The 25,070-nt window shown below is 33.4% G+C and overlaps 1 protein-coding gene across 2 annotated transcripts; it reads left to right on the forward strand.

The window, feature by feature from the left end:
• The first annotated feature begins 95 nt into the window (after nucleotides 1–95).
• Nucleotides 96–21,222, forward strand: LOC132723319 (nuclear ubiquitous casein and cyclin-dependent kinase substrate 1-like). Of its 2 annotated transcripts, XM_060708002.1 has the most exons (9): nucleotides 96–254; nucleotides 4,651–4,700; nucleotides 5,360–5,486; nucleotides 6,378–6,643; nucleotides 11,283–11,429; nucleotides 13,427–13,501; nucleotides 14,533–14,736; nucleotides 18,870–19,034; nucleotides 20,098–21,222. In XM_060708002.1, the coding sequence occupies exons 1-9, from the start codon at nucleotides 232–234 to the stop codon at nucleotides 20,325–20,327; spliced, it is 1,287 nt and encodes a 428-aa protein (XP_060563985.1). In that variant the 5' UTR covers nucleotides 96–231; the 3' UTR covers nucleotides 20,328–21,222. The 2 variants fall into 2 exon arrangements, with proteins under 2 accessions (XP_060563985.1, XP_060563986.1); XM_060708003.1 differs by lacking the exon at nucleotides 13,427–13,501 and having other exon boundaries at nucleotides 20,098–21,217.
• Nucleotides 21,223–25,070: the final 3,848 nt, after the last annotated feature.

Raw genomic sequence — 25,070 nt, forward strand, 5'->3', positions numbered from 1 at the left:
GAAAAGCAGAAAGTTGGCATAAAATTATATAAAATATGTAGATATTGTAGAAATATGGTTAGATATCTGTAGAAGTGTAAACTTTTGTTTTTATCAAAATTCGAATATGCGCGGTAAGAAAGAAGAGGGAAATTTGTAAACAAAAACAAACCTCTGAAATTTTGTTTTGTGTTGAACTTGGTTGACAGAAAATGGAAAACAAAAATTCGGCCTGAAACTATTGTATCAACAATGTCCGAAAGAAAATCTGGACGGTAGGAAATCCCGAAATAACCATTCTGAATTAATATATATATTTGTAACAAGTTTTCGCGACCGTGTAAAAATAGTTGCATCTAAGGTCAGACCACAGGTGGCAGTATTAGTCTTTAGACACCCCACCCCAATCTGCCCCTGGAGCCCTACTACAATTCAAAAAATACCGTGAAACAGAAAAAAATCGGAATCATATTGATATTCGTTGGACTTGAACAGGCAGGCTCGTGAAAAATTATGCCTGATCAGGCTTTAGTCTAATATATTAATTAGACGTTACAGGCTTGTTATAGTTTATGTCGGTCAAGCCTGACGTCTAATAGTTATTGCTAAAAAACGCATAGCATCATAAAAAATTAAAAAAATGTCTCTTGTCTTGCCTTTCAAGCTTTATTCAAAAGCTTATCTTCTTTTCTTTCAATTTCATCCTCAATCATACACAAAACCTCTCAAACAATGTATACTTATCAATTTAAAATAAAATATAAACATCAATCTATTTTTGTCTATCAGCCATACTAGTTAAGCAAGATGCATTACAGATTGATTCCAAATTTTTTGAACGGAAAAATATATTTGGACACACTGACGGTACATGGGCAATTATTTCGTTAAAAAAATATTCCGTTAGAATGTTCTGACTCAGTTGCCTATCAGATTTCGCGCACTGTATGCCGCCATTTGTTTATCGGCTGTAAAAAGAATTTAAATACATGAGAGGATTTAATCATGATTTTTCGGGTGTGACAGTTTAATTATTTTGACAAAAGGTATTTATTTTTTAGTTTTGTTCATAAATAGGTCAAAACTAATGTAAATACACGCTGTCTTAATTGTTTTTTCGTTCTGCCCCATTTTCTGGCGGAACATGCTATGTGTTTTTGAGCAATTTCGATATGACGTTGCTTTGCCCAGAAGCAAAAAAATCTCAAAGCGACGTCATATTTATAGGACTAGCTTGGGCTTATATATATGACATAAAAAATCATATTTCTAGAAAAAAAATGAAGAGATTTCTTTTAAACTTTGTTTATTGAGCATAATGTATAACATAAACAGAAAGAAAAATATTTGGTAAATGTCACTTTTGTGAGAATTATTTTCCCTTTTTCATGTTTACAAATGTATATAACACATAATTTTCCAAGTCCTTAAAAAATATGTTACATATACAATTTATAAAACAAAATAGGTTAAATAACTTCTTTATGATCCATTTCATTGCGCCAACACCTGTCAGCATACATTAAGTCAACTTCGAAGTATAATGTTCAGTGTTAAATAATTGTCAAAGTATTTATGCCAGAAACAGAATATTAAATCCATATCAGTGTTTTTTTTCACTTTTGTCGGTGCCCTTTGGAGGGGGGAAAAATGCAACAGGAGGGGGAATTTTATTTGTTTACTTATTTTATATTGTTTTCTTTGCGGTGGAAAAGGGGAGCAACTCTTGCAACACAAGTTTAAAATACGGCTCTTTTTCTTAATATACCGATCTAAAATATTGATGCGTCACATGTTAAACTTGTTGGGACGCCTGGAGTAGCTCCCCTTACCTACCAGAGAACGATTTGTAAACAACCTAGCTTAATAGTAACTCTAACTCTTACAGGCGTTAAATAAAACATTTTTTGGCAGTTAGTTGCAAAAAAAAAGAAAGATATTTTATTCCAGGCAAATTCGGGCTGCCAAATAGGGGGAAATTTAGGCTTTGGGGGGGGGGGGGACATACAATTTTGAGGGAGGAATTTTGGTGAAAAAACCACTGCATATATATATAGAATAAAAGTACTAGCGCAATAATTTTGAGCAAAATGAAGATGTTGGACACATTTCTGATAAGAACTTAACATTGAAACAATTTTTTAAAGACTTCAAAAATTATGTGTCATATAAACATGAAAAAGGGGAAATAATTCTCACAAAAGTGACAGTAACCAATTATTGTCCTTTCTGTTTATGTCATATATTATGCTCAATAAACATACATTTAGTTTAAAAGAAATATCGTCATTATTTTTCTAGAAATATGATTTTTTATGTTATAAGCCCGATCGGGCATTTTCACCAGCCTGTTGAATTAGATAAGCTGTGGAAGTCTAGTTCTCTTTATTGATGTTAATGAATGATGCAGCAAAATCCTGCCAGAATGTGCCTCAGTCGCCAAAACGACGATTTCCCGTGTTCCACATTGTTTGGCAAATGAACATATAGTAGGCTTTTCACCTTTCTATAACTATAATTTTGATAGTTGAAAATTTATTTTTTATAATTTTATCGGTGGTTTTGTATTTGGTACCTTATAATAAGCCTTGAATTATTATTTTTTCAGGGTTGTAGTAGGAGTCCAGGGGCAGCTAGGGGTATGGTCTCCAAACACCTATACTGCCACCTGTGGGTCAGACTACTGTATTCATTATCCTGTAGCCCAATGTTATAAGAAACGCTCCTTAAACGAATCTACCAGGGGCTGAAGCTATTTTCTATCAGAATTTGTTGAAAAAAATATTTATCTCCTCCAATCACCCCAAATTGTGATATACCCAAAAATTTTGAGATACAGGATGTTTTTAGTTTAATGCACACACGCTATTTCATTTCAACGTCACAAATATGGAAATCAGCGTTAAAACTGTCAAAGAAGTTTTCTGCGCACAAATTGCTTCGTATAAAGCTAGGAGGCGTAAGATTTGCATTATTTCTGAACACAAGTGAATTTTAGTAAACATTTTGTAAAGCAAATTTATATTACCACTTTACCATTCAATTTTCTCACGAAAAGTACTTCCATACATGTGATATCCAGGCAGGATTAAAAAAAATCCAGATATTTCAACACTGATTCCGATTCCCGATATTACTGTTTACAGCTTGAATTCCCAATATAAAAAATCAACATAAAAAAATCAAACACAGTACCTGTATCTAAAATATAAACCGTTCCTTTTGGGCATTAATTGTTATCTGTCCATATCCTAAATTATAGCGTGTTGCTAATTGACAGCAAGGTGACATAATAAACAGTTCCATTACCCAAAGTTATTCTCACATGTTTAACTTAACAAATGTCGCGTGTCACTTTTAAAAATCTCAACAATTTACCTCTTTTATAATTTGGCAGTAGGTATTACACGCTGTGTCATCAAAAGGACCTTGTAAATTTACATCAATGAATTCAACTCAACCTTCGATTTTCTTTGATTAGTGCTGCACTGATAAAGATTAAAGATCGGCAGAATCATTTAAAGTGGATCATTCAAAAACCTGTTTGAGATGCGGCAAAACCATGTCTTATTAATCAATTTTTAGTGAGTTGGTATTTTTTATGCTCCCCGAAAAATTTGGGGTTGTCTGTCTGTCAGTCTGTCTGTACGTACGTCCCGAAAATTGTGTCCGGCCCGTAACTTTGTTATTTGAAGTCGGATTTTTAAAATATATTTCACAGAAATGATCACCATATTGAGACGACATGTCGCGCGCAACATTTGGGTCGCTACCTTGAAGGTCAAGGTCACAGCATGACCTTGCAGCAAAATCGTGTCCGGCCCATAACTTTGTTATTTGCAGTCGGATTATACAACTATTTTACATAAATGATCACCATATTGAGACAACCTGTCGCATGAAACATTTGCGTTGCTACCTTGAAGGTCAAGGTCACAGCATGACCTTGCAGCAAAATCGTGTCCGGCCCACAACTTTGTTATTTGAAGTCGGATTTACAACTATTTAGATCTCATTGAGTAGAAGTGTAGTGCAAAGAACAATAACTCTGCCTTGCCTAAGTTTGGAATTATCACACTTTGAACTTTATCTGGGACATAACTCTTGACACTACCAAGGATATACTTTTCTGTGTCCAAAACCTTGTAGGGGAGCATCACCCGGTTCAACCGGCTCTTGTTTCTTTTTATAACTACTACCCTAAAACGGTACTGTTCCTAATAGAAAATAGACATTAAAATTCCCAATTTTCAGTGTTTAAATTCCCAAAATGGCTGTTCAAAATTCCCACACGGCCAAGTGATTTCTCTGAAATCATTTAAATCCAACATATTCATATAAATCACCACTCAATAGTTCTACAAGGACAGTGGAAGCTGTAAGCTATCTTTATTCATGATGACTAATCTTATTTGTCGCTGAAAAAATGCATAAAAAAAAATCCCAATTTAATTCAAAATAAAACCGGCACCATTCCCAAAGTAGAGAGAAAAAAAAGCTGTAAAGAAACTGTTCACAATTATGAAACTTATTACTCTTTGTTTAGTACTGGTTGGTTCCAGAAATGAATTGAACTGAATGTTTATACAATAAGCTTATAGCTTACTACATAGTTATTCTTATACTTTTTCTTATGAAATAAATTCTGTATGAAAACTTAATCATTTTCAGGGCAAGAAAGGTAGTTGATTACACAAAATTTGGAGCAGATGATTTAGATGGTATGTCATTTTTCATAAAAAAGTTAACAAATGATTTCAGTTATTTAAGAACATTATTTTAGCAATCAAGGAACAATACAAACAGGTTTTGCAACAGTCATTCAACAGCAAATACATGAGGTCTTTGAATGAGTTAGTAGGTATAATGGTAACTCTATTATTTCACACCTTTAGATTTTCTATAAATAAAATTTAATCAATAAATATCCTGCATTTGCACCATCTGATTGTTCAAATTTAGAAATCATTATTGGATCCAATCTTAACAGTTAATTTCTTCAATGTTTTCATTTCCCTGACTCCAAGAAATGTGTGTCAAAACCATATTGTACTCAATTTAACAGTTGTATAATTCAGTATTGTATTCAACAATGTATAATAACCTTGTATTACAAATAGTTCTTAAAAATGTAGGTATTAAGCAAATAAATGTATCAAAATAGTTGTGTATAAAACCAAAGGGTGAACTTTCATAGAAAACCTGAACACTGGAAGAATACAGCAGCTAAACTTAGCTTGCACAAATGGCTAGGATTAAAAATTTATTTGTGTAATATTATGTTGTTTTTTTTAATATTCTGACTAACTTTCCATATTATATTAGATCATGAGTTTCTTCTTAAATTGAAATTTTGATATATTTTCATTCTTTTACACAGATGACTTTGCTGACAGCACTCCACCTCCCTCAAAGAAGCCTCGTTTGTCAAATAAAGAAAACAAAGAGAAAAAGACAAGCAAAAAAGTACCGAGGGAAAATGATAATGTTCAACACAAAAATGTCAGGTGAAAATGTTTATAAATTGGTTGATCAATCATTTCTTCATTTATTAGTTTGTGGTTACTTTTTGTTGGTTCATGAATTTTTACCTCAACAATTAAAGAAATGAGACAGCTATTGTACTAGCGTTGTGGTTGCTGTCACACTTATGTTAAGTTGGTATTTTTAAAATTTCTGCAAGGAAATGGGTTGAATCTTCACATACTTGTTTTTGTGATTATATCACATGATGGGCACAGGTCCAATAACTCTGAGTTACTTTTTAACAGAGCTGTGCCCATTTTCTTTCTGTCAAGCACTGAGAATAGTCAAGTGTGCTGTCTTACTGACAGATCTTGTTTGCTCATTCATTTGTTCATTTATCCATTCATTCATAATTCATTTGTTATGCCCCCACAATGTGGGAGCATATAGCGTTGCACTTGTCCGTCCGTCAGTCCGTACGTCCCGAAATCTTGTGAACGCAACTCCTCTTAAACCGGATGGCAGATTTTGCTTAAACTTACAGGGATGAACAACCTTAAGGTGTAGATGGTAGTAAAGAAAGGAATTTTCGCTGCGACCAAATTTAACAGAATTATGGCCCTTTGTTGATTTTTTTTAGTTTACATCAAGGTCACATTTTTTTGCTGTCATTATAGTCAAGTAAGAATCAAAGACCAACTTTAATGCTTTTGTAAATGATTATTTCATAATTAAATAGATAAAGTATCAAATAAGTTTTGTATTATAATGTATCCAAATATATGATTTAGAAACTACTCAACAATCTTTCCTTTTTGACATGTTATTTTACCTGCTAGTTTCAACAATTTATTTCTGAGTAAGTCTTTTACCTCGTCGTAAATTTTATTTATGTTGTTGGTATATAACTACTCCATTTTGTTTTTTGTTAGTCGTAAATCTGTAGAAGAAAGGCGTTATGAGCGTGAGCTACAGGAAGCATTAGAGTTGTCAATGAGCCAATCAGATCCTTCCCAGGAATCTGCCACTGCTACTTCAGATAATGACAAAGGTCAGAATGAGGCTCCACCTGTGATAAATGATACAAACCAGAATGAGGCGCCACCTGTGATTGATGATACAAACCAGAATGAGGCTCCATCAATAATCATCCAGGATGATGAAAGGGATGCCCCCTCTCCAATATTGCCTGTGATGGGTAATGCAAATTTCTCTTTTTTTATATGCCGAAAAAATTTCGGGCATATTAGGTTATACCCCCTGGCGTCTGTCCGTCCGTACGAATCCAGAGGTACTTGTGTGACTTGGAGAACAATGGGTAACAGTAAATTCTCTTTGATCCTATTCATTCCGTTTTTACTTGTGTGTCTTTTTTTAAGCCTTGTGTGACTAAAAATGGCCAAAAAGATCAAAGGAAAAGTCACAAAAGTACCATTTTGTGAGTATGTTCGTCCGTCCGTTAGCAATTTGGTTTCCTGAGCATAACTTAAGTTCCATTTGGCCCACAGTATTCAAACTTCATCGGATGATTGCCCATATTGGGTAGAAGACCCAATTGATTTTGGGGTCACAAGGTCAAAGGTTAAGGTCACCATAACCTTAAAACTGAAAATGGTTTCCAGAGCATAACTTAAGTTCCATTTGGCTCACATTCTTCAAACTTCATAGGATGATTTTCCATATTGGGTAGAAGATCCCTAATGATTTTGGGGTCACAAGGTCAAAGTCACTATTTCCTTAAAACTGAAAATGGTTTCCAGAGCATAACTTAAGTTCCATTTGGCCCACATTCTTCAAACTTCATAGGATGATTGTCCATATTGGGTAGAAGATCCCTAATGATTTTGGGGTCACAAGGTCAAAGGTCAAGGTCACTTTTACCTTAAAACTGAAAACAGTTTCCACTCAATAACTGAAGTATTAATCAACTTACAGCTGTAAAATTTTATAGGATGAACAGCCATGTCCAATACATGACCCCTATTGATTTTAGGGTCATAAGGTCAAAGGTAGGGTCACAATGATCTTAACACTGAAAGTTATGGTTTCTGAAGCATAACTACAACTTGATGCTGGTGCTTTGAAAACAGCAACTGTATATATATGAAGGGTCTTCAGCTATAAAGGAGGATTGCTTTGTTTTCCTTACTAACAAAAAAAAACCTTTGGGCATATAATGCTCCGCCTAGCAGTGCTCTTGTGTTAATTTGATTTGATTTGTGTTGGTAATTGCTGTTGTTTCCTTGAGCAAGAAACTTTACACTCTTTGCTTAGTACTTGTTATTTCAAGGAAGGGATTCGAGAATGTTTTAATAAGCTTATAGCTTCCAAAACAATAAACAATTGAACTTAAACAATTTCGTATAATAAAAACTTTAACATTTCATAGAGCACTACATGAACATAACTACTAAACATAAGCCTGTTTGAGTGCTCTAGCAATATCAAAGGAGTTTTTAGCTCGACTATTCACAGAATAATCGAGCTAATGCAGTCACCCATTTGTCGGCGTCCCTGTGGTTAAGTTTTTGCGTGTAAGCTGGTATCTCCATAAATACTGAAGGGAATGGATTGAAACTTCACACACTTGTTCTCTGTCATTATCTAACATTATTGGCACAAGTCCCATAACTCTGATTGCTTTTTTTGCATAATTATGCCCCTTTTTCGACTAAGAAATTCTTGGTTAAGTTTTTGCATGTAAGCTGGTATCTCCATAACTACTGAAGGAAATGGATTGAAACTTCACACACTTGTTCTCTGTGATTATATTACATGATTGGCACAAGTCCCATAACTCTTGATTTGTTTTTAGCTCACCTGAGCATATGCTCAGGGTGAGCTATTAGGATCACTCTTCGTCCGTCGTCTGTCGTCCGTTGTCCGTTGTTCGTTCACACTTTTCAAAGGACATCTCCTCTGAAACCATAAGGCAGATCATAATGAAACTTCACAGGGATGTTCCTTTTGTGAAGCCTTAACAAAGTTGTTCAAAGAATTCCATTCCATGCAGAACTCGGGTTGCCATGGCAACCAAAAGAAAAAACTTTAAACGTCTTCTTCTAAAAAACCCAAAGAGCTAGAGCTAAGATATTTAGCATGAAACATCTTCTAGTGAGTGTCTACCAAGATTGTTCAAATAAAAGCCCTGGGGTCAAAATTGGCCCCGCCCCAGGGGGTCATTGATTTTCCTTATATGCATATAGTAAAAACTTAAAAAAATCTTCTTTTAAAGAACCCAAAGAGCTAGACCTAAGATATTAAACATGAAGCATCTTCTAATGAGTGTTTACCAAGATTGTTCAAATAAAAGCCCTGGGGTCAAAATTGGCCCCGCCCCAGGGGGTCATTGATTTTCCCTATATGCATATAGTAAAAACTTAAAAAATCTTCTTCTAAAAAACCCAAAGAGCTAGAGCTTAGATATTTGGCATGAAACATGTTCTAATGGATGTCTACCAAGATTGTTCAAATAAAAGCCCTGGGGTCAAAATTGGCCCCACCCCAGGGGGTCATTGATTTTCCCAATATGCATATAGTAAAAACTGAAAAAAAAATTCTCTTAAAGAACCCAAAGAGCTAGAGCTAAGATATTTAGCATGAAACATCTTCTAATCAGTGTTTACCAAGTTTGTTCAAATAAAAGCCCTGGGGTCAAAATTGGCCCCACCCCAGGGGGTCATTGATTTTCCCTATATGCATATAGTAAAAACTTTAAAAATCTTCTTTTAAAGAACCCAAAGAGCTAGACCTAAGATATTTAGCATGAAACATCTTCTAATGAGTGTCTACCAAGATTGTTCAAAAAAAAGCCCTGGGGTCAAAATTGGCCCCGCCCCAGGGGGTCATTGATTTTCCCTATATGCATATAGTAAAAACTTAAAAAATTTTCTTCTAAAAAAACCCAAAGAGCTAGAGCTAAGATATTTGGCATGAAAAATGTTCTAATAGATGTCTACCAAGATTGTTCAAGTAAAAGCCCTGGGGTCAAAATTGGCCCGCCCCAGGGGGTCATTTATTTTCCCTATATGCATATAGTAAAAACTTAAAAAAATCTTCTTTTAAAGAACCCAAAGAGCAAGAGCTAAGATATTTAGCATGAAACATCTTCTAATCAGTGTCTACCAAGTTTGTTCAAATAAGAGCCCTGGGGTCAAAATTGGCCCCGCCCCAGGGGGTCATTGATTTTCCCTATATGCATATAGTAAAAACTTTAAAAAATCTTCTTTTAAAGAACCCAAAGAGCTAGAGCTAAGATATTTAGCATGAAACATCTTCTAATGGGTGTCTACCAAGTTTGCTCAAATAAAAGCCCTGGGGTCAAAATTGGCCCGCCCCAGGGGGTCTTTGATTTTCCCTATATGCATATAGTAAAAACTTTAAAAAATCTTCTTTTAAAGAACCAAAAGAGCTAGAGCTAAGATATTTAGCATGAAACATCTTCTAATGTGTGTCTACCAAGTTTGTTCAAATAAAAGCCCTGAGGTCAAAATTGGCCCAGCCCTAGGGGTCATTGATTTTCCCTATATACATGTAGTAAAAACTTAAAAGTCTTCTTTTAAAGAACCCAAAGAGCTAGAGCTAAGATATTTAGCATGACACATCTTCTAATCAGTGTCTACCAAATTTGTTCAAATAAAAGCCCTGGGGTCAAAATTGGCCCCGCCCCAGGGGTCATTGATTTTCCCTATATACATAGAGTAAAAACTTAAAAATCTTTTATTAAAGAACCCAAAGAGCTAGAGCTAAGATATTTAGCATGAAACATGTTCTAATGGATGTTTACCAAGTTTGTTCAAATAAAAGCCCTTGGGTCAAAATTGGCCCCGCCCTTGGGGGTCATTGATTTTCCCTATATTGCATATAGTAATTAAAAACTTAAAAATCTTCTTTTAAAGAACCCAAAGAGCTAGAGCTAAGATATTTAGCATGAAACATGTTCTAATAGGTGTCTACCAAGTTTGTTCAAATAAAAGCCCTTGGGTTAAAATTGGCCCTGCCAGGGGGAGGGGGGCAAAAGTCATTGTTTTTCATTATTTGTGTATAGTAAAAACTTAACATCATGAAACATCTTCTAATGGGTGTCTTCCAAGTTTGTTCAAATAAAAGCCCTTTGGTTTAAACTGGCCCCGCCCTGGGGGCCTATGTACAGGTGAGCGACCCCAGGGCCATTATGGCCCTCTTGTTTTCATAATTATGCCCCTTTTTCGGCTTAGAAATTCTTGGTAAAGGTTTTGCTTGTAAGCTGGTAACTGCATAACTACTGAAGGGTTTGTGCCTTTTTTGGGACAATTTTATGCATTCATAATAATATAGCAGTGATTTACTATATAAAACATTTTAATAACAGGCCTTTGTACCTTTTCAGACAATTTTATGTATTCATATAGGTAAGCATTATTATACTCAATTGAAACACCCTTGTGACAACTTTTTCGAATAGTCTAGCGTTACTCCGACAGTTCTTGTTAAAAATTGATTTTGTGATTTTATCACTCATGTGTATTTTAAGACAGAATAGGCATATTAAGAATGAAAATTTGCATCTCTTACGTGTAACAGGTTCTTAGATTTTTTTATTTACAAGGACACAAAAGTATCTGATCGAACATTGAATTTTAATGAGAAATTAAGCTTACTTTTTACATATATACATGCCTTAATAAGAATGTGTTTCCAAAGCTTAGTTATATGCTGCAGTATTAAAGAAAAGTCCATATCACATTGATGTTTATAATTTATTACTGTGAAAAGTAGTGGTTAGTACCATTACATCAGATAAATATGGCAGTATTCATGTCTAGTGGACAAATTAAAAAGTTTATTTTATCTTTCAGGATTTCCCCCAGTATTGCCAAGAATGACAAAATGTGATGATGAAATTGAAGTGTTAGAGACAGATATTGAGGCTGTGCCGTCATCACGTCGTGGAGCAAGTAAGAAAAAGAAGTACATAGACTCGGACTCAGACTCTGCTGCTGAAGGTAAGATTTCCTCCCTAAGTTAATACCTCATTCCTCCCTCAGTTTATACCTCATTTCCCCCCTTGGTTAATACTTCATTTTGCCCTCAGTTAATACTTCATTCCTACCCCCCCCCCTTAGTAAATACCTCATTCCTCCCTCAATTAATACCTCATTTTCCCCCTCAGTTAATACATCATTCCTCCCTCAGTTAATACATCATTTCTCTCTCAGTTAATACCTCATTCTCCCTCATTTAAACCAAACCTCATTCCTCCATCAGTTAATACCTCATTCCTCCCTCAGTGAATCCTCATTCCTCCATCAGTTAATACCTCATTCCTCCCTCAGTTAATTCCTCAGTAAATTCCTCATTCCTCCATCAGTTAATACCTCATTCCTCCCTCAGTTAATTCCTCATTTCTCCCTCAGTTAATACATGTACATCATTTCTCCCTCAGTTAATACCTCATTCTCCCTCATTTAAAACCTCATTCCTCCATCAGTTAATACCTCATTCCCCCCTCAGTTAATACCTCTTTCTCCCAATTTAATACCTCATTCCTCCATCATTTAATACATCATTCCTCCCTCAGTTAAAACCTCATTTCCCCCTTAGTTAATACATCATTTCTCCCTCAGTTTATACCTCATTCTCCCTCATTTAAAACCTCATTTCTACATCAGTTAATACCTCATTCCCCCATCAGTTTATACCTCATTTCCCCCCTTGGTTAATACTTCATTTTGCCCTCAGTTAATACTTCATTCCTACCCCCCCCCCTTAGTAAATACCTCATTCCTCCCTCAATTAATACCTCATTTTCCCCCTCAGTTAATACATCATTCCTCCCTCAGTTAATACATCATTTCTCTCTCAGTTAATACCTCATTTAAAACCTCATTTAAACCAAACCTCATTCCTCCATCAGTTAATACCTCATTCCACCCTCAATTAATACCTCATTTCTCTCTCATTTATACCTCAGTAAATACCTCATTTCCCCCTCATTTAATACCTCATTCCTCCCTCAGTAAATACCTCATTTCTCTCTCAGTTAATACATGTACATCATTTCTCCCTCAGTTAATACCTCCTTCTCCCTCATTTAAAACCTCATTCCTCCATCAGTTAATACCTCATTCCCCCCTCAGTTAATACCTCTTTCTCCCAATTTAATACCTCATTCCTCCATCATTTAATACCTCATTCCTCCCTCAGTTAAAACCTCATTTCCCCCTTAGTTAATACATCATTTCTCCCTCAGTTTATACCTCATTCTCCCTCATTTAAAACCTCATTTCTACATCAGTTAATACCTCATTCCCCCATCAGTTAATACCTCATTCCCCCCTCATTTAATACCTCATTCCCCCTCATTTAATACCTAATTCCTCCCTCATTTAATACCTCATTTCTCCCTTAGTTAATGCCTCATTCCCCCATCATTTAATACCTCATTCCTCCCTCACCTGTTGCTTAAAATTGTTTAATGCTAGGTGGTTTTTATCATCTGGCGTTTTGGGACATCTGCAAAACAAATAGAAAAGAGAGGGGGAGAGGGGGGGGTAGAACCTGTTGCAAATTGCCAAAGATATAAACTTAAGAGAAATTAAATTACGGCAGTGTTTCATGAGTAAAAGGAACTATTGTTGTGCTACACTATATGCCTTTTTCCTCTGACGGATAGATAACTAAAAATCTGTTTTAGAGTCTTTCTAAAAAGGCGATATCAAAATAAATGCATTTTATCAGAGCTTTTCACTGTATGTTTAAAAATGTTTCTGACTGCTACCTTTTAAAACCACATATCCCCATTTGAATGAACAAAATTTAGCCCAAATATAATAAAGAAAATAATCTGCTACCAGACTGAACATTCCTAGGAATGAAAGATATACATGTATGTACATATGAATCAAGCTTGCAGTTGTTCAGAGCTTTTTAAAATTCTTAGAAAATGTTTTTTTTTAATGCATGAAAATCGTGTTTGCAAATAGAGATACTTATATTTCAGACTTTGAAATAGATCTTAGAAAGTTTTTAAGCAGCCCTCTGACTCCTAAAGTTAGAAAGAGAAATAAAGATAGTGGTTTGTGTTGAAAATTTTCATCTTATGTTGATAGTCCATTTGTTCGGCTTAAATTATTTTCTCTTTGTTTATTGTTTTTGTATGTATAAAGTATTTTATTTATGTTGTAATATGTTGTGTTATGAAAGTCATGTTTTTATGCATGTATTTTTGAGTTTATTTGTACATCCCATATTGTCCAGACTGTCATTGGTAAAAACTGAGGGTACTACTGCTTTGTCAGGACCTATCCATGTACTTGTAATAGACTTGTTCCATGCTTTAACCAGCATGCCTCCAAATTCATGCTTATTTTCATGAAACTATTAAATATAAAATTAAAATTTAAAGATTGTGAAGGAAACAAAACAAATACTTTACACTTTGCAAACAGCAGTTGTCATCCATGTAATTTACCAACAAGTGGTCAAAATAAGCAAAAAAATAGCCCTTATTGCATAAGTAACACAGTAAAAATGCAGTGAAAAATACTGGAAAATCAGTGCTTAATCGCATATAAGATATAACATGCAAATTAATACTTGACTCTTAAATCTTTTTACTTTTCTATAAATTTTAGTACATTTGTCTTAGGTTTAATTTTCTTGTAATGTTTTGGCTCATCTAGAGGCATGCAGCTTTAAAGCAAAGGTCTGTTAACACTTGTAATAGAGCTACAAGGGCTGAAGTGGTCTGAATAAAGAAATTGTCATATTTACTATGAATAAATTGAAAAATACTTTAAGAAAATAAATATATTACTGTCAACTATTTTCAAAACAAAATGCTACAAAATCAATTTAGAAAGTAATAATTGAATAGGCTATTTTTACCTTCAATTATTGGTCAAACTGTAATTGTCAGTACCAGTCAGATCAAAATGGCACATATTTGTAAGTTCCCTTCCATGAAATTAACATGTAAGTTTTTAAGGCAGGAACTTTGTCAGAGCCAATCAGTTTAAAAAGCTATCTTTGTTTCAATTTATTTTAAAATGACAGAAAGAAATACTCTATACATGATGAAAATATAGATACTTGATATATTTTCAGACAGTGATTTTGCTCCTGAGGATGATGATAGTTTAGATGATGATGATAATGATGATGATGAAGATGATTATAATCCTGAAGACAGTGATAGTGACTTTGGATCATCTAAAAAGAAGAAATCAACTAAAAAGCCTGCTGCAAACACTACAAAAGCCACAACAAAAATTGCAAAAGCTACAACAAAAACTACAAAAGTTACAGCAGGTATTGTTTGTGTCTACTTAATTTAAACTTATATCTGGTTTGGTTTTTAAGCCTGCTTTAACACAGTATTGGTTATATTATGGCTTTCCTCAATAACTATCTTGTTGCTAATTTCTTGGCAAGTGACCACCTGCAATCTCACATAAAATAGAAAACAATGGTGATAGATGAATAACCATTAGGCTCTGTCCAAGACCAATTGTCACTGTGAAATTTCACCTCATTTGAGGATCAAACCTGCAACCCCTGTAGTACAATCCAATGCTCTCTCTATTGAGCTAAGCAGGTGGACGTGCAAACTCAACTGGTGTGTTGAATATTGCATTGGGCTGTTTAGCAGACCTAAAGACAATATGCTAAGAGTGAGCTATTGTGATTGTTGTTCAGTCATCAATTTCTTGATGCAACATCTCTGAAACCCGTGACTGGATATTGACCAAACTGCACTGGAATGATTCGATCATCATTGCCTTGTCACCTATCATAGTTGTTCAAACGGTTCTTGTCGGTAACACAAGTATGTCACAAGGCCAATGGGGTTTTAAAAATATAAATTTCAAGAATCTTCTAGTCTGAAAATATATATACAGTAAAAACCCTCAATTAAGACCACCATTGGGACTGGGCCAAAGTGGTCTTAATTGTGGGGTGGTCTTAATTCTGAATATTCTAATCGATGCTTACACTCTTTTTGACCATGGTCTATTTTAAGCATTTTTAAGAACAAACAAAATATTTACCAGCAACTGCAACATAAAACTATGTTATAAATTAGCATCTGATGGAAAGAAAGAAATATCAAAATGTATTTTGTCTGATTTCAATATCAATTTCAATATATTAATTATTATCTGATGTACATAATTCAACCCTCAAATAAAAAAATAAGTTCTTAGCATAATCAATGTGCTTAAAGTAAGATTTAAACACTCTAAAATTTACTTTCTCACCTTATTTCATACAATATCCCAATGATATAAGGTGTTCTTGACACCTTGTCAAATTAGGTGTCATGCCTTAGAGCACTCAAGCTGATAATAACAGCAAATTTTAGATCTTGGTAGGTGTTAACTTTAAATCAGTGGTCTCAATACTGGGGTCAAATAAATAACAAAACAAAGAATTGGGACTGAATCTTGTGGTCTTAAAAGTGGATAAGCGAGGTGGTCTTAATTCTGGATCATGAAACCATTGACATAAAGAACAAAAAATTCCGTACTTTTAAAAAATTGTCTCAATAGCGAGGTGGTCTTAATTCCGGGGTGGTCTTAAGAAGGGATTCTACTGTATTTCAGTAATATATATATAAATTATATTTTACAAGCTTTTTATGTCTCAAATGCTTTGATAAAATTGCTTATATTAGATCTGTTTGTTAAATTTCATCATTCCAGATTACAGTTTTAATCTCTATTAAGTACATTGTAATCAAGTTTGAATGAAAAGTTGACAATATTTTGAAATTTCAAATTTTGATTTCCTTTGAAGATAGGTTATCACTTAGTGAAGTGTACACATTTTAGTGTAGAATGACTTCAGATAAAGCAGAAATTGTTCAGTATTTTTCTCCAGGGATTATTCATTTTTCCCTATGCTCATATCTCAGTTTGAAATATGACACGGATAATGTTTATCTAAATTACGATGATGTAAAAGGCTCATAGATAAACTTTAAATGTGTTTTGTTAAGTGTGATGGAAACATGTCTCTGACTATAAATGGAGAATTCTTTTAAAGCCACTTGTGAAATGGGCAAAAATATAGAAATGGGCAAAAATATTTTCTCTCTTTAAAATCAAAGTTGTTAAGTGAAGGTGATTTGATACAAACAAACAAAGAAATGAATCATACTTCAAACAAATTGTTGAATGATTTCTGTATTGATGTGAGGGTAATATGCAATGAAATGGGAGCATTAATGGGTAATCATTTTAAAATGATAAAGACAAATGGATGTTTGCAATTTTGTTTCTCAGTATTTTACACATAAAGTAATTTAATGCTGGCTTATTGTACTGTTTTTTGGGTCTAAATGTCCTTTGATATTTTAAGCTTAATTTTTGTCACATATCATTAACGCATTGTTAAATCTTCAGTAAAAAATATTTAGATACCATTCTGAACATTTTTGGAAAAGGAAAATTGGAAATAATTTTTATTTGTTAACTTATTTCGTAGAAAAAGTATATGCCGGGTAATTGTTACCTACGCTAAAGATTTTTCAGAAAAATTAAACTATAATCTGACCAGATAAAAAGGAGAAAAAAGTAAAAATTAATAAAAGAAAAAAATTGCTCACAATTGGGTCTATTCATTGAGGAAGAATACTTTTCAAACAGGAGGTTGTAAATTAGTGAAGGTCAAGTAAACAATTTATAAGGGGTCACAGTAACCTTAATTTCTAACCTGATGACCTCATAATAGGGGAATTAGTAGATCCATTGATTTCAGATCAATAATCACATTGTCTTTCAGTATTGTTGAACTTGAAGAAACTGTAAAAAAACAAAACAAATTATTCCCCTGCTCAAACACATACGGAATACATTTGGCAGAGTATAGCTATGTCAACATGATCCATGTTCATGCTAGCATCAGGTTTATGCAAATAGTCATAGGGGAATGCTTGAAATCTGTTTCCCTTGTTTTAATACAAATGTAAAAGTTAATTGTTACATTGCTTGTTAAAATTTAAAAATAAAATTCCTCTTGTTTTCAAACAAATATTTGTGTTTAAAATTACATAATGGCATGATTGATTATCGGTCCTTTGATTGTTAATTGTTGTCTAGTTTGAGATAAACACAACTACATTAGAGTCATGTCTGTAACTCTACTGCTGGCTAATGTTTAATTACTATAGGGAAAAAAAACAACATTGAAATAAAATATTTGAATTTTAAACAGAATGTTCATCCTCCCTAGTGGCTGAATTCTTTTTAAAAAAACAACAACAACAAGTTTTGTTTTGTTATACACCTATCAATGAATCTTTATCATTTCCCATCATTTTCTGGATTCTTTTTATAAAACAAAACTTTTTGTTTTGATATACATCAATCAATGCATTTGTGTTGTTCCCCCCCCCCCCCTCCATTGGCTGGATTCTTTTTTATAAAACAAAACTTTATGTTTTGTTAAAACATCAATCAATGAATTTGTATTCCCCCCCCCCCCCTCCATTGGCTGGATTCTTTTTTATAAAACAAAACTTTATGTTTTGTTAAAACATCAATCAATGAATCTGTATTATTATCTCAGTTTTCCATTTAACTTCATTTGATGTAACTAGTGGAGTGAATAATTTACTTGTAAAAATTGCTTTACCTCTAATGGAATATTCAGTTTACATAATAAATTGATTCTTGGTTAATGGAATCAGTATGATATTTTTAAATTAATATGATACAGTGAGTGTCTAAATGGGTTCTGGAAGTGTGATGTTATGATTTAATGAAAGTGGTGATATTATCGGAACTTTTCCGGTGCATTACAGTCACGTAGACTGCTCAATGTAATTAACAATATCATGTTGTAATGCAGTTTCTAAGGGGTGTTACAGAATTGAGAAACGCTATTATTATGGGATGTTACACTTAATATGAATTTCAATAAAGTAAATCAAAATAATCCACTCTTTTCTATGGAAACATGGAATATCATCTAAAAGATTGCTTCTTGTACACATATTTTACTTACAAGGCCACCAGAATTGTCGAACTGACTGTGTTGCAAATTTAATTTAGAATATGGAATAAGCGTGTGGAATGAATAAAAGAAATAAATGTTTTTATAACACTTGTTTGCTTTTTTATTTTATAATAAAAAAGTGAAAATATTCTAAAATATGTTGTTCTGCCAGTTTGTTTCTTGCAATTTTAAAATTGAAGATCATTGTCAACAGAATGCAGTCAATTGTGGGCACTTTTATTCAGCTATAAGGAAGGAATGTACATTTTGAAGGAAGGAAATCTTTTATTTAAAATAGCTTAATGAATTTTAAAAAATGTCTATTAGAATATATATTGATATGGCTTTAATGGCCCAATTAATTTTTTGTATATAATTATATTTCATGAACATATATTTCATATATACATTATTAAACTTAAATAACATCTTAATTATTTTAGGGACTACTAAAACTTCAGGACCAAAAGCAACAAAAATAACAAAATCTGTAGCAACCAGTAAACCAGGAGTTACACATAAACCTCTAGCAACTAGCAGTCCAACAACTAATAGAACTCCCACCTCTGGTTCAGCTGCTAATAAAACTTCTAATTGGAAACCTCCAGGTAATTTGTTTTAATAATTTAAAAATTAAGTATTAGAATAGATGAAATAGAATGAAAAACATAAAACTCCACCCTTTTACTTAATTAGAACTCAATATTTTCAACATGAACATAGTGACCATGAATATTGCACCCTATGTAATTAAAAACAGTTCATGAAGTGTTTTCTTCACTGTATTGCTGTTACTATTGTGTTAATAAATGTTTTGGTAGTAATTATTATGCTTAATTGAGGGAGAGCATGTAATAATCCTAGTCAGTCTACTTCACATTTCTTAATGTACTTTGTAATTCTTGTTACTTTTAGCTTGACTATTCGATAAGAATATGTAGAGCTATCCTAGTCACCCAAGCATTCGCGTAACCACTTATGTTAAAGTTTGTGTAGCCCCTCAAATATTTTCAAAGTCCATTGACATATGGCTTTGAAACTTTGCACACTTGTTCACCATTATGCCTTCAACCTGTAGACAGGAGGAGGTATCTCTATCAAACATTTTGACAGAATAATGCCCCCTTCTTTTTACTTAAAGTTTATATTAAAAAGTTTGCATACCACCTCAAATATTTTCAAAGTCCATTGACTTTGAAAACAGGTTGAAATTTTATACTTTTCTTTGAAAGCATAATAATACTTTCTCCAAGGCCTTTAACTGTAACATGGATTTGAAGAAAAAAATGGTCCTTTTGTGAACCTAGAAAATTTTACATTATCAAGGCTCTTTTACTGTCAAGCACTAAGATTTAATCTTAGTCGAGCATGCAGTCCTACCAACAGCTCCTGTTGCTTGTCAATGTCTTTCCATTTTTGCTAGGAACATTCTTTTGGTGGTCTTTTAACTTTAATGTTTAGTAGGGGTTCACTTGGTTTGAAAGATAACTGGTGTTTTAAATATACTTTTACCCTTATTCAGTCTTTGTTTATAAATTGAGGTCTGTAATAAAGTAGGCTTCTAAATTTGGTTGGAGTAAAGCTGAAAAGTTGCCACTCAACCTCTTTGTGTTGGTGCAAGGTAAAGGCCAAGTGGAAAAAAATATTAAAACAACTTCTTTATATTTTCAGGTATGGCTGGCAAATCACCATCTGTGTCAAATACAAAAGCTACAAATAGTGTAATTGGCAAATCGCCAATTGGTATAAACAATAAGGCTAGACCATCAATCAGCAACAGTGTTGGAAAGTCACCACTAGGTGGAGTTAACATTAAATCTCCCAGCTCAGGACTCAGAATTGGACTGTCAAGAAATATGAAATTAAAACCGTTACATCCAAATCTAAAGATGCAACAATGAGAGTGGTGGTTTTTAATTTAGGATGTAAATAATATTTATATAAGGAAATATGTTGTTTAGAATGAAAAAAGGCAATACATTAGTGATTTTCATGCAAGTATTTCAAGGAATAAACTTCTTCTTGTGCAAGATGTTACAGATGAAAAAGTTGATATGTCAGTTTTGCTAAAATTGGATTTCTTCACAGCAAATTGTAAACAGGAAAAATGACATCAAATTTAATTTTTCGTAATTATTTGAATATTTGGCCGATATTAGAATAGTCATTCCCATCTCTGCTAAATACTGAACACTTTTGCAAAGAACACTTACAAGAACACTGGTGCTCATATTTTATCTTATTGTTTATTTGAAATTTTATCTGATTTTAAATAAGAGTCCTTATCATGAAATTATTTATATTGGTTTTTGCTTGTCTTTGTTTTTGTTCATAAGTTAACTCATAGATGATATTTTGTTGTTTTTCTTCATTCTTAAGTGTGGTAAAAAATTTCAGTAAAGACAGAGTCACATGAATATTTCTAATGAAATCATGGTCTTCAAAAGGGCTTTGTTCACAGGTTAACTGTGGTAGAGGTGTTGCTTCATTCTTGAAATTGAGGAAGACTGCCGCAATAGCATTACAGCACAGACCAAGTAACAATAATATAAGTTGCAAAAGAAAAGTAAAGATATTTCTTAAAAAGGAACTTATTTTTCTTCGAAATTTAATCTGAAAGAGTTATGACTAAAATAATCAAATGGAATGGGATATTTTGTACATTGTATTGAAATTCTCAGGTTTTTAAGATATTTCATTTTTTTTTTTAAACAAAGTACATGTAATCATTGAAAAACGATATTTATTTGTACTATTGAAGATTATTGCTTGTGATCTCTTAATAAAACAAATTGAACGTAAAAACAAAGGGTTCTGTTTGTAATCTATTATTATTATACCCCCAAAAACGAAGTTTGGGGGGGTATATAGGAGTCGCCCGGTGGTCGGTCGGTCGGTCGGTCGGTCCAGACGTCCGTTGCATTTTCCTTGTCCGGACCATAACTTGAAGACAAATGGTTGGAATTCAATATAACTTCATACAATGGTCATGCACATTGAGAGGAAGTGCAGTGCACAAGAACCATAACTCTCTCTTGACTAATTACAGAGTTATTGCCCTTTGTTACTTTTCCTTGTCCTGGGCATAACTTGAAAACTACTGGTTGGAATTCAAAACAACTTCATACAATTGTTAAACACAGTAAGGGGAAGTGCAGTGCACAAGAACCATAACTCTATCTAAAGTAATTACAGAGTTATTGCCCTTTGTTACTTTTCCATTGCTTTCTTTTGTCCGGACCATAACTTGAAGACTAATGGTTGGAATTCAATATAACTACACACAATGGTCAAGCACATTGAGAGGAAGTGCAGTGCACAAGAACCATAACTCTATCTTGACTAATTACAGAGTTACTGCCCTTTGTTACTTTTCCTTGTCCGGGGCATAACTTGAACACTACTGGTTGGAATTCAAAACAACTTCATACAATTGTCAAACACAATAAGGGGAAGTGCAGTGCACAAGAACCATAACTCTATCTAAAGTAATTACAGAGTTATTGCCCCTTTGTTACTTTTCCATTGCTTTCTTTTGTCCGGACCATAACTTGAAGACTAATGGTTGGAATTCAATATAACTACATACAATGGTCAAGCACATTGAGAGGAAGTGCAGTGCACAAGAACCATAACTCTATCTTGACTAATTACAGAGTTACTGCCCTTTGTTACTTTTCCTTGTCCGGGGCATAACTTGAACACTACTGGTTGGAATTCAAAACAACTTCATACAATTGTCAAACACAATAAGGGGAAGTGCAGTGCACAAGAACCATAACTCTATCTAAAGTAATTACAGAGTTATTGCCCTTTGTTACTTTTCCATTGCTTTCTTTTGTCCGGACCATAACTTGAAGACTAATGGTTGGAATTCAATATAACTACATACAATGGTCAAGCACATTGAGAGGAAGTGCAGTGCACAAGAACCATAACTCTATCTTGACTAATTACAGAGTTATTGCCTTTGTTACTTTTCCTTGTCCGGGGCATAACTTGAAAATTACTGGTTGGAATTCAAAACAACTACAATTGTCAAACACAGTAAGGGGAAGTGCAGTGCATAAGAACCATAACTCTATCTTGACTAATTACAGAGTTATTGCCCTTTGTTACTTTTCCATTGCTTTCTTTTGTCCGGAGTATAACTTGAAGACTAATTGTTGGAATTCATTATAACTTCATACAATGGTCAAGCACATTGAGAGGAAGTGCAGTGCACAAGAACCATAACTCCATCTTGACTAATTACAGAGTTATTGCCCTTTGTTACTTTTCCTTGTCCAGAGCATAACTTGAAAACTACTGTTTGGAATTCAATACAACTTCATACAGTTGTCAAGGACATTAAAAGGAAGTGCAGTGCATAAGAGCCATAACTCCATTTTGACAAAATACAGAGTTACTGCCCTTTGATACTTTTCCTTGTCTGGAGCATAACTTAAAACGTACTGGTTGAAATTCAAAACAAATTCATACAATGGTCAAGCACAAAAAGAGGAAGTGCAGTGCACAAGAACTATAACTCCATCTTCAGTATTTATAGAGTTATTGCCCTTTGTTCCTTTTCTTTGTCTTTCTGGACTTATTACAGAGTAATTCAATAAAACTTCATCAATGGCCAACCACATTGAAAAGAAATGCAATATACAAGAACCACAATTATCTTTAATTGCCCACAACCATAACTCTATATTTCAATTCTTTTACAAGATATTCTGTTACTAGTAACATCCTCATTTCCGAAGCAGTCTTGTGGGGGTATTAATCACATTTAGTGATAGTTCTAGTTTCTACAAATACTGTGAAGGTATATAATCCTTGCCTTATTTCTTAAATGGAATAGACCAGCTTCCAAATTTCTTTGAATTGTCGAATTTGTCGTCACCTCTGTGGGTTCGAAATCTGACAGGAACTATGGATTCTTTTATGTTAAGAAGGTATCCAGCTAGCTAACGAAATGTCAGTGGTTCTCCTCAGGTGTCCATTTGTGCCTGAAATAATGCATGGAAGGGAACTTGAGGTTTTTCCTCCACAAGTAAAACTGGAAAGTTGTCATATAACCTATACTGTGTAGATGCAACATAAAAGCCAACTTAAAACAAAAACAAAAAACTGTCCAATTATCATGATGAAAAAGATTTTAGTTAGCTAACAATACAGAGTCGGGTAAGATGGCACAGATGTGCATTCAGGTCTGGCTCCATACTGTGGCAAAGACTTAACATTTTTGGTTGTAGCAATATAAGGTTTAAATTCCTTTCTAACCAGGTTTTCTTACCAAAATAATTACTAATATTAGATAAGTGAATGTGACAGGGTGAAAACAGTTTTTGCCTTGCACAACTCCCACTTTTCTCAGGGTTTTTTACCAAACTTTTACATAATTTCTGTAATCAAGTGCCGAGGTACATATTCCCAATACTTTGTGGTAAAAATCATGGTCTTGTTTTTTTCCACATAATGTATATAACATTGTCAAATACCTGTTTTGTGATTTCTTCTGAAACTACGAGACAATCATCATTAAAACAATGAACAATATATTTATGTTTTACATTTTATTACAGAAGCAATAATCCACAAGTAAGCATTTAGTTGTGCATTCAATAAACCATGTTAAGCACAGCAATTTACATAAACAAACCATCTATAATCTTTTAGTATGATTGAATCCAAATTGTTTCTCTATTAAGGATAATGAAATGGAATATTGAAAGGTGAAATTCTCAAATGTAGAAATAAAATTTGAATAACATTAATATTAACTTGTGATTTCATTGTTAAATCTTTAGTGTTTATTGTTCTTATTATTAATTATTTATCTGTAAAAATATTCATTGATGTGTTATTGTGCATATTCATATATCTATAAATATTCATTAAAAGCGTTAACAATTGTTACCATGGTGATGTAAAAGACAAAACAAGTGAGTTAAATTCATTAGATTCTGACTTGAATCACTCTGATGTCAAATAAAGTTCATTATTAGTGATTGACACTATACTGTGAACTTTAGCCAGACTAATCAAATGTAATTAAATTATTCTTTAAAGATACTGGGGAATTAGTTATAACCGCCATATTTACTCACAGGTTTTTTTTCAAAAACAGTTTCTCTGGATCTGAAAATCGTAGACCAAGGTCAGCGGGCACATCCATGCTTTCTGATCTTGGTCTGCACTGTTGGCTTTTCATTCAGTAAAAATTTGAATTTTTTCCCAGAAATAAGGAATTGAAAGATGAACAAGTCCTTTAAAGATATATAGTGGGGTGAGTTAAATAGGTTGATTTTCTGTTGTTCTTAAATAATGAGCAGTAATTACTGATTGTGTTCGAATATTTCCTAATTTTTTAAGTAGAAAAATTCAGCTTAAAAATACATGTAACATGTTGATATGTTTTATTCCATTTATGTACTGTAAGCAGCTTAATGAAAAAGGCCTATTGAATGTTAATGATTACGTGAGTCTTACAACAAGTTATTTTTCAAGAGTAAAGCATTCATCTTATGATCATGGCATTGTTTCAAATATTTCTCACAGTTTCTTGAAGTTTGAATATTTTACATAACAATGGGTTATAAAATTTTATTTAATTACAAAATTGGTTCAATATGTTTATTATAATTATAACTGTT

The sequence above is a fragment of the Ruditapes philippinarum genome, unplaced genomic scaffold, assembly GCF_026571515.1.
Source record: "Ruditapes philippinarum isolate M1 unplaced genomic scaffold, ASM2657151v2 ctg4246_1_1_1_1, whole genome shotgun sequence".
NCBI classification, from domain to species: Eukaryota; Metazoa; Mollusca; class Bivalvia; order Venerida; family Veneridae; genus Ruditapes; species Ruditapes philippinarum.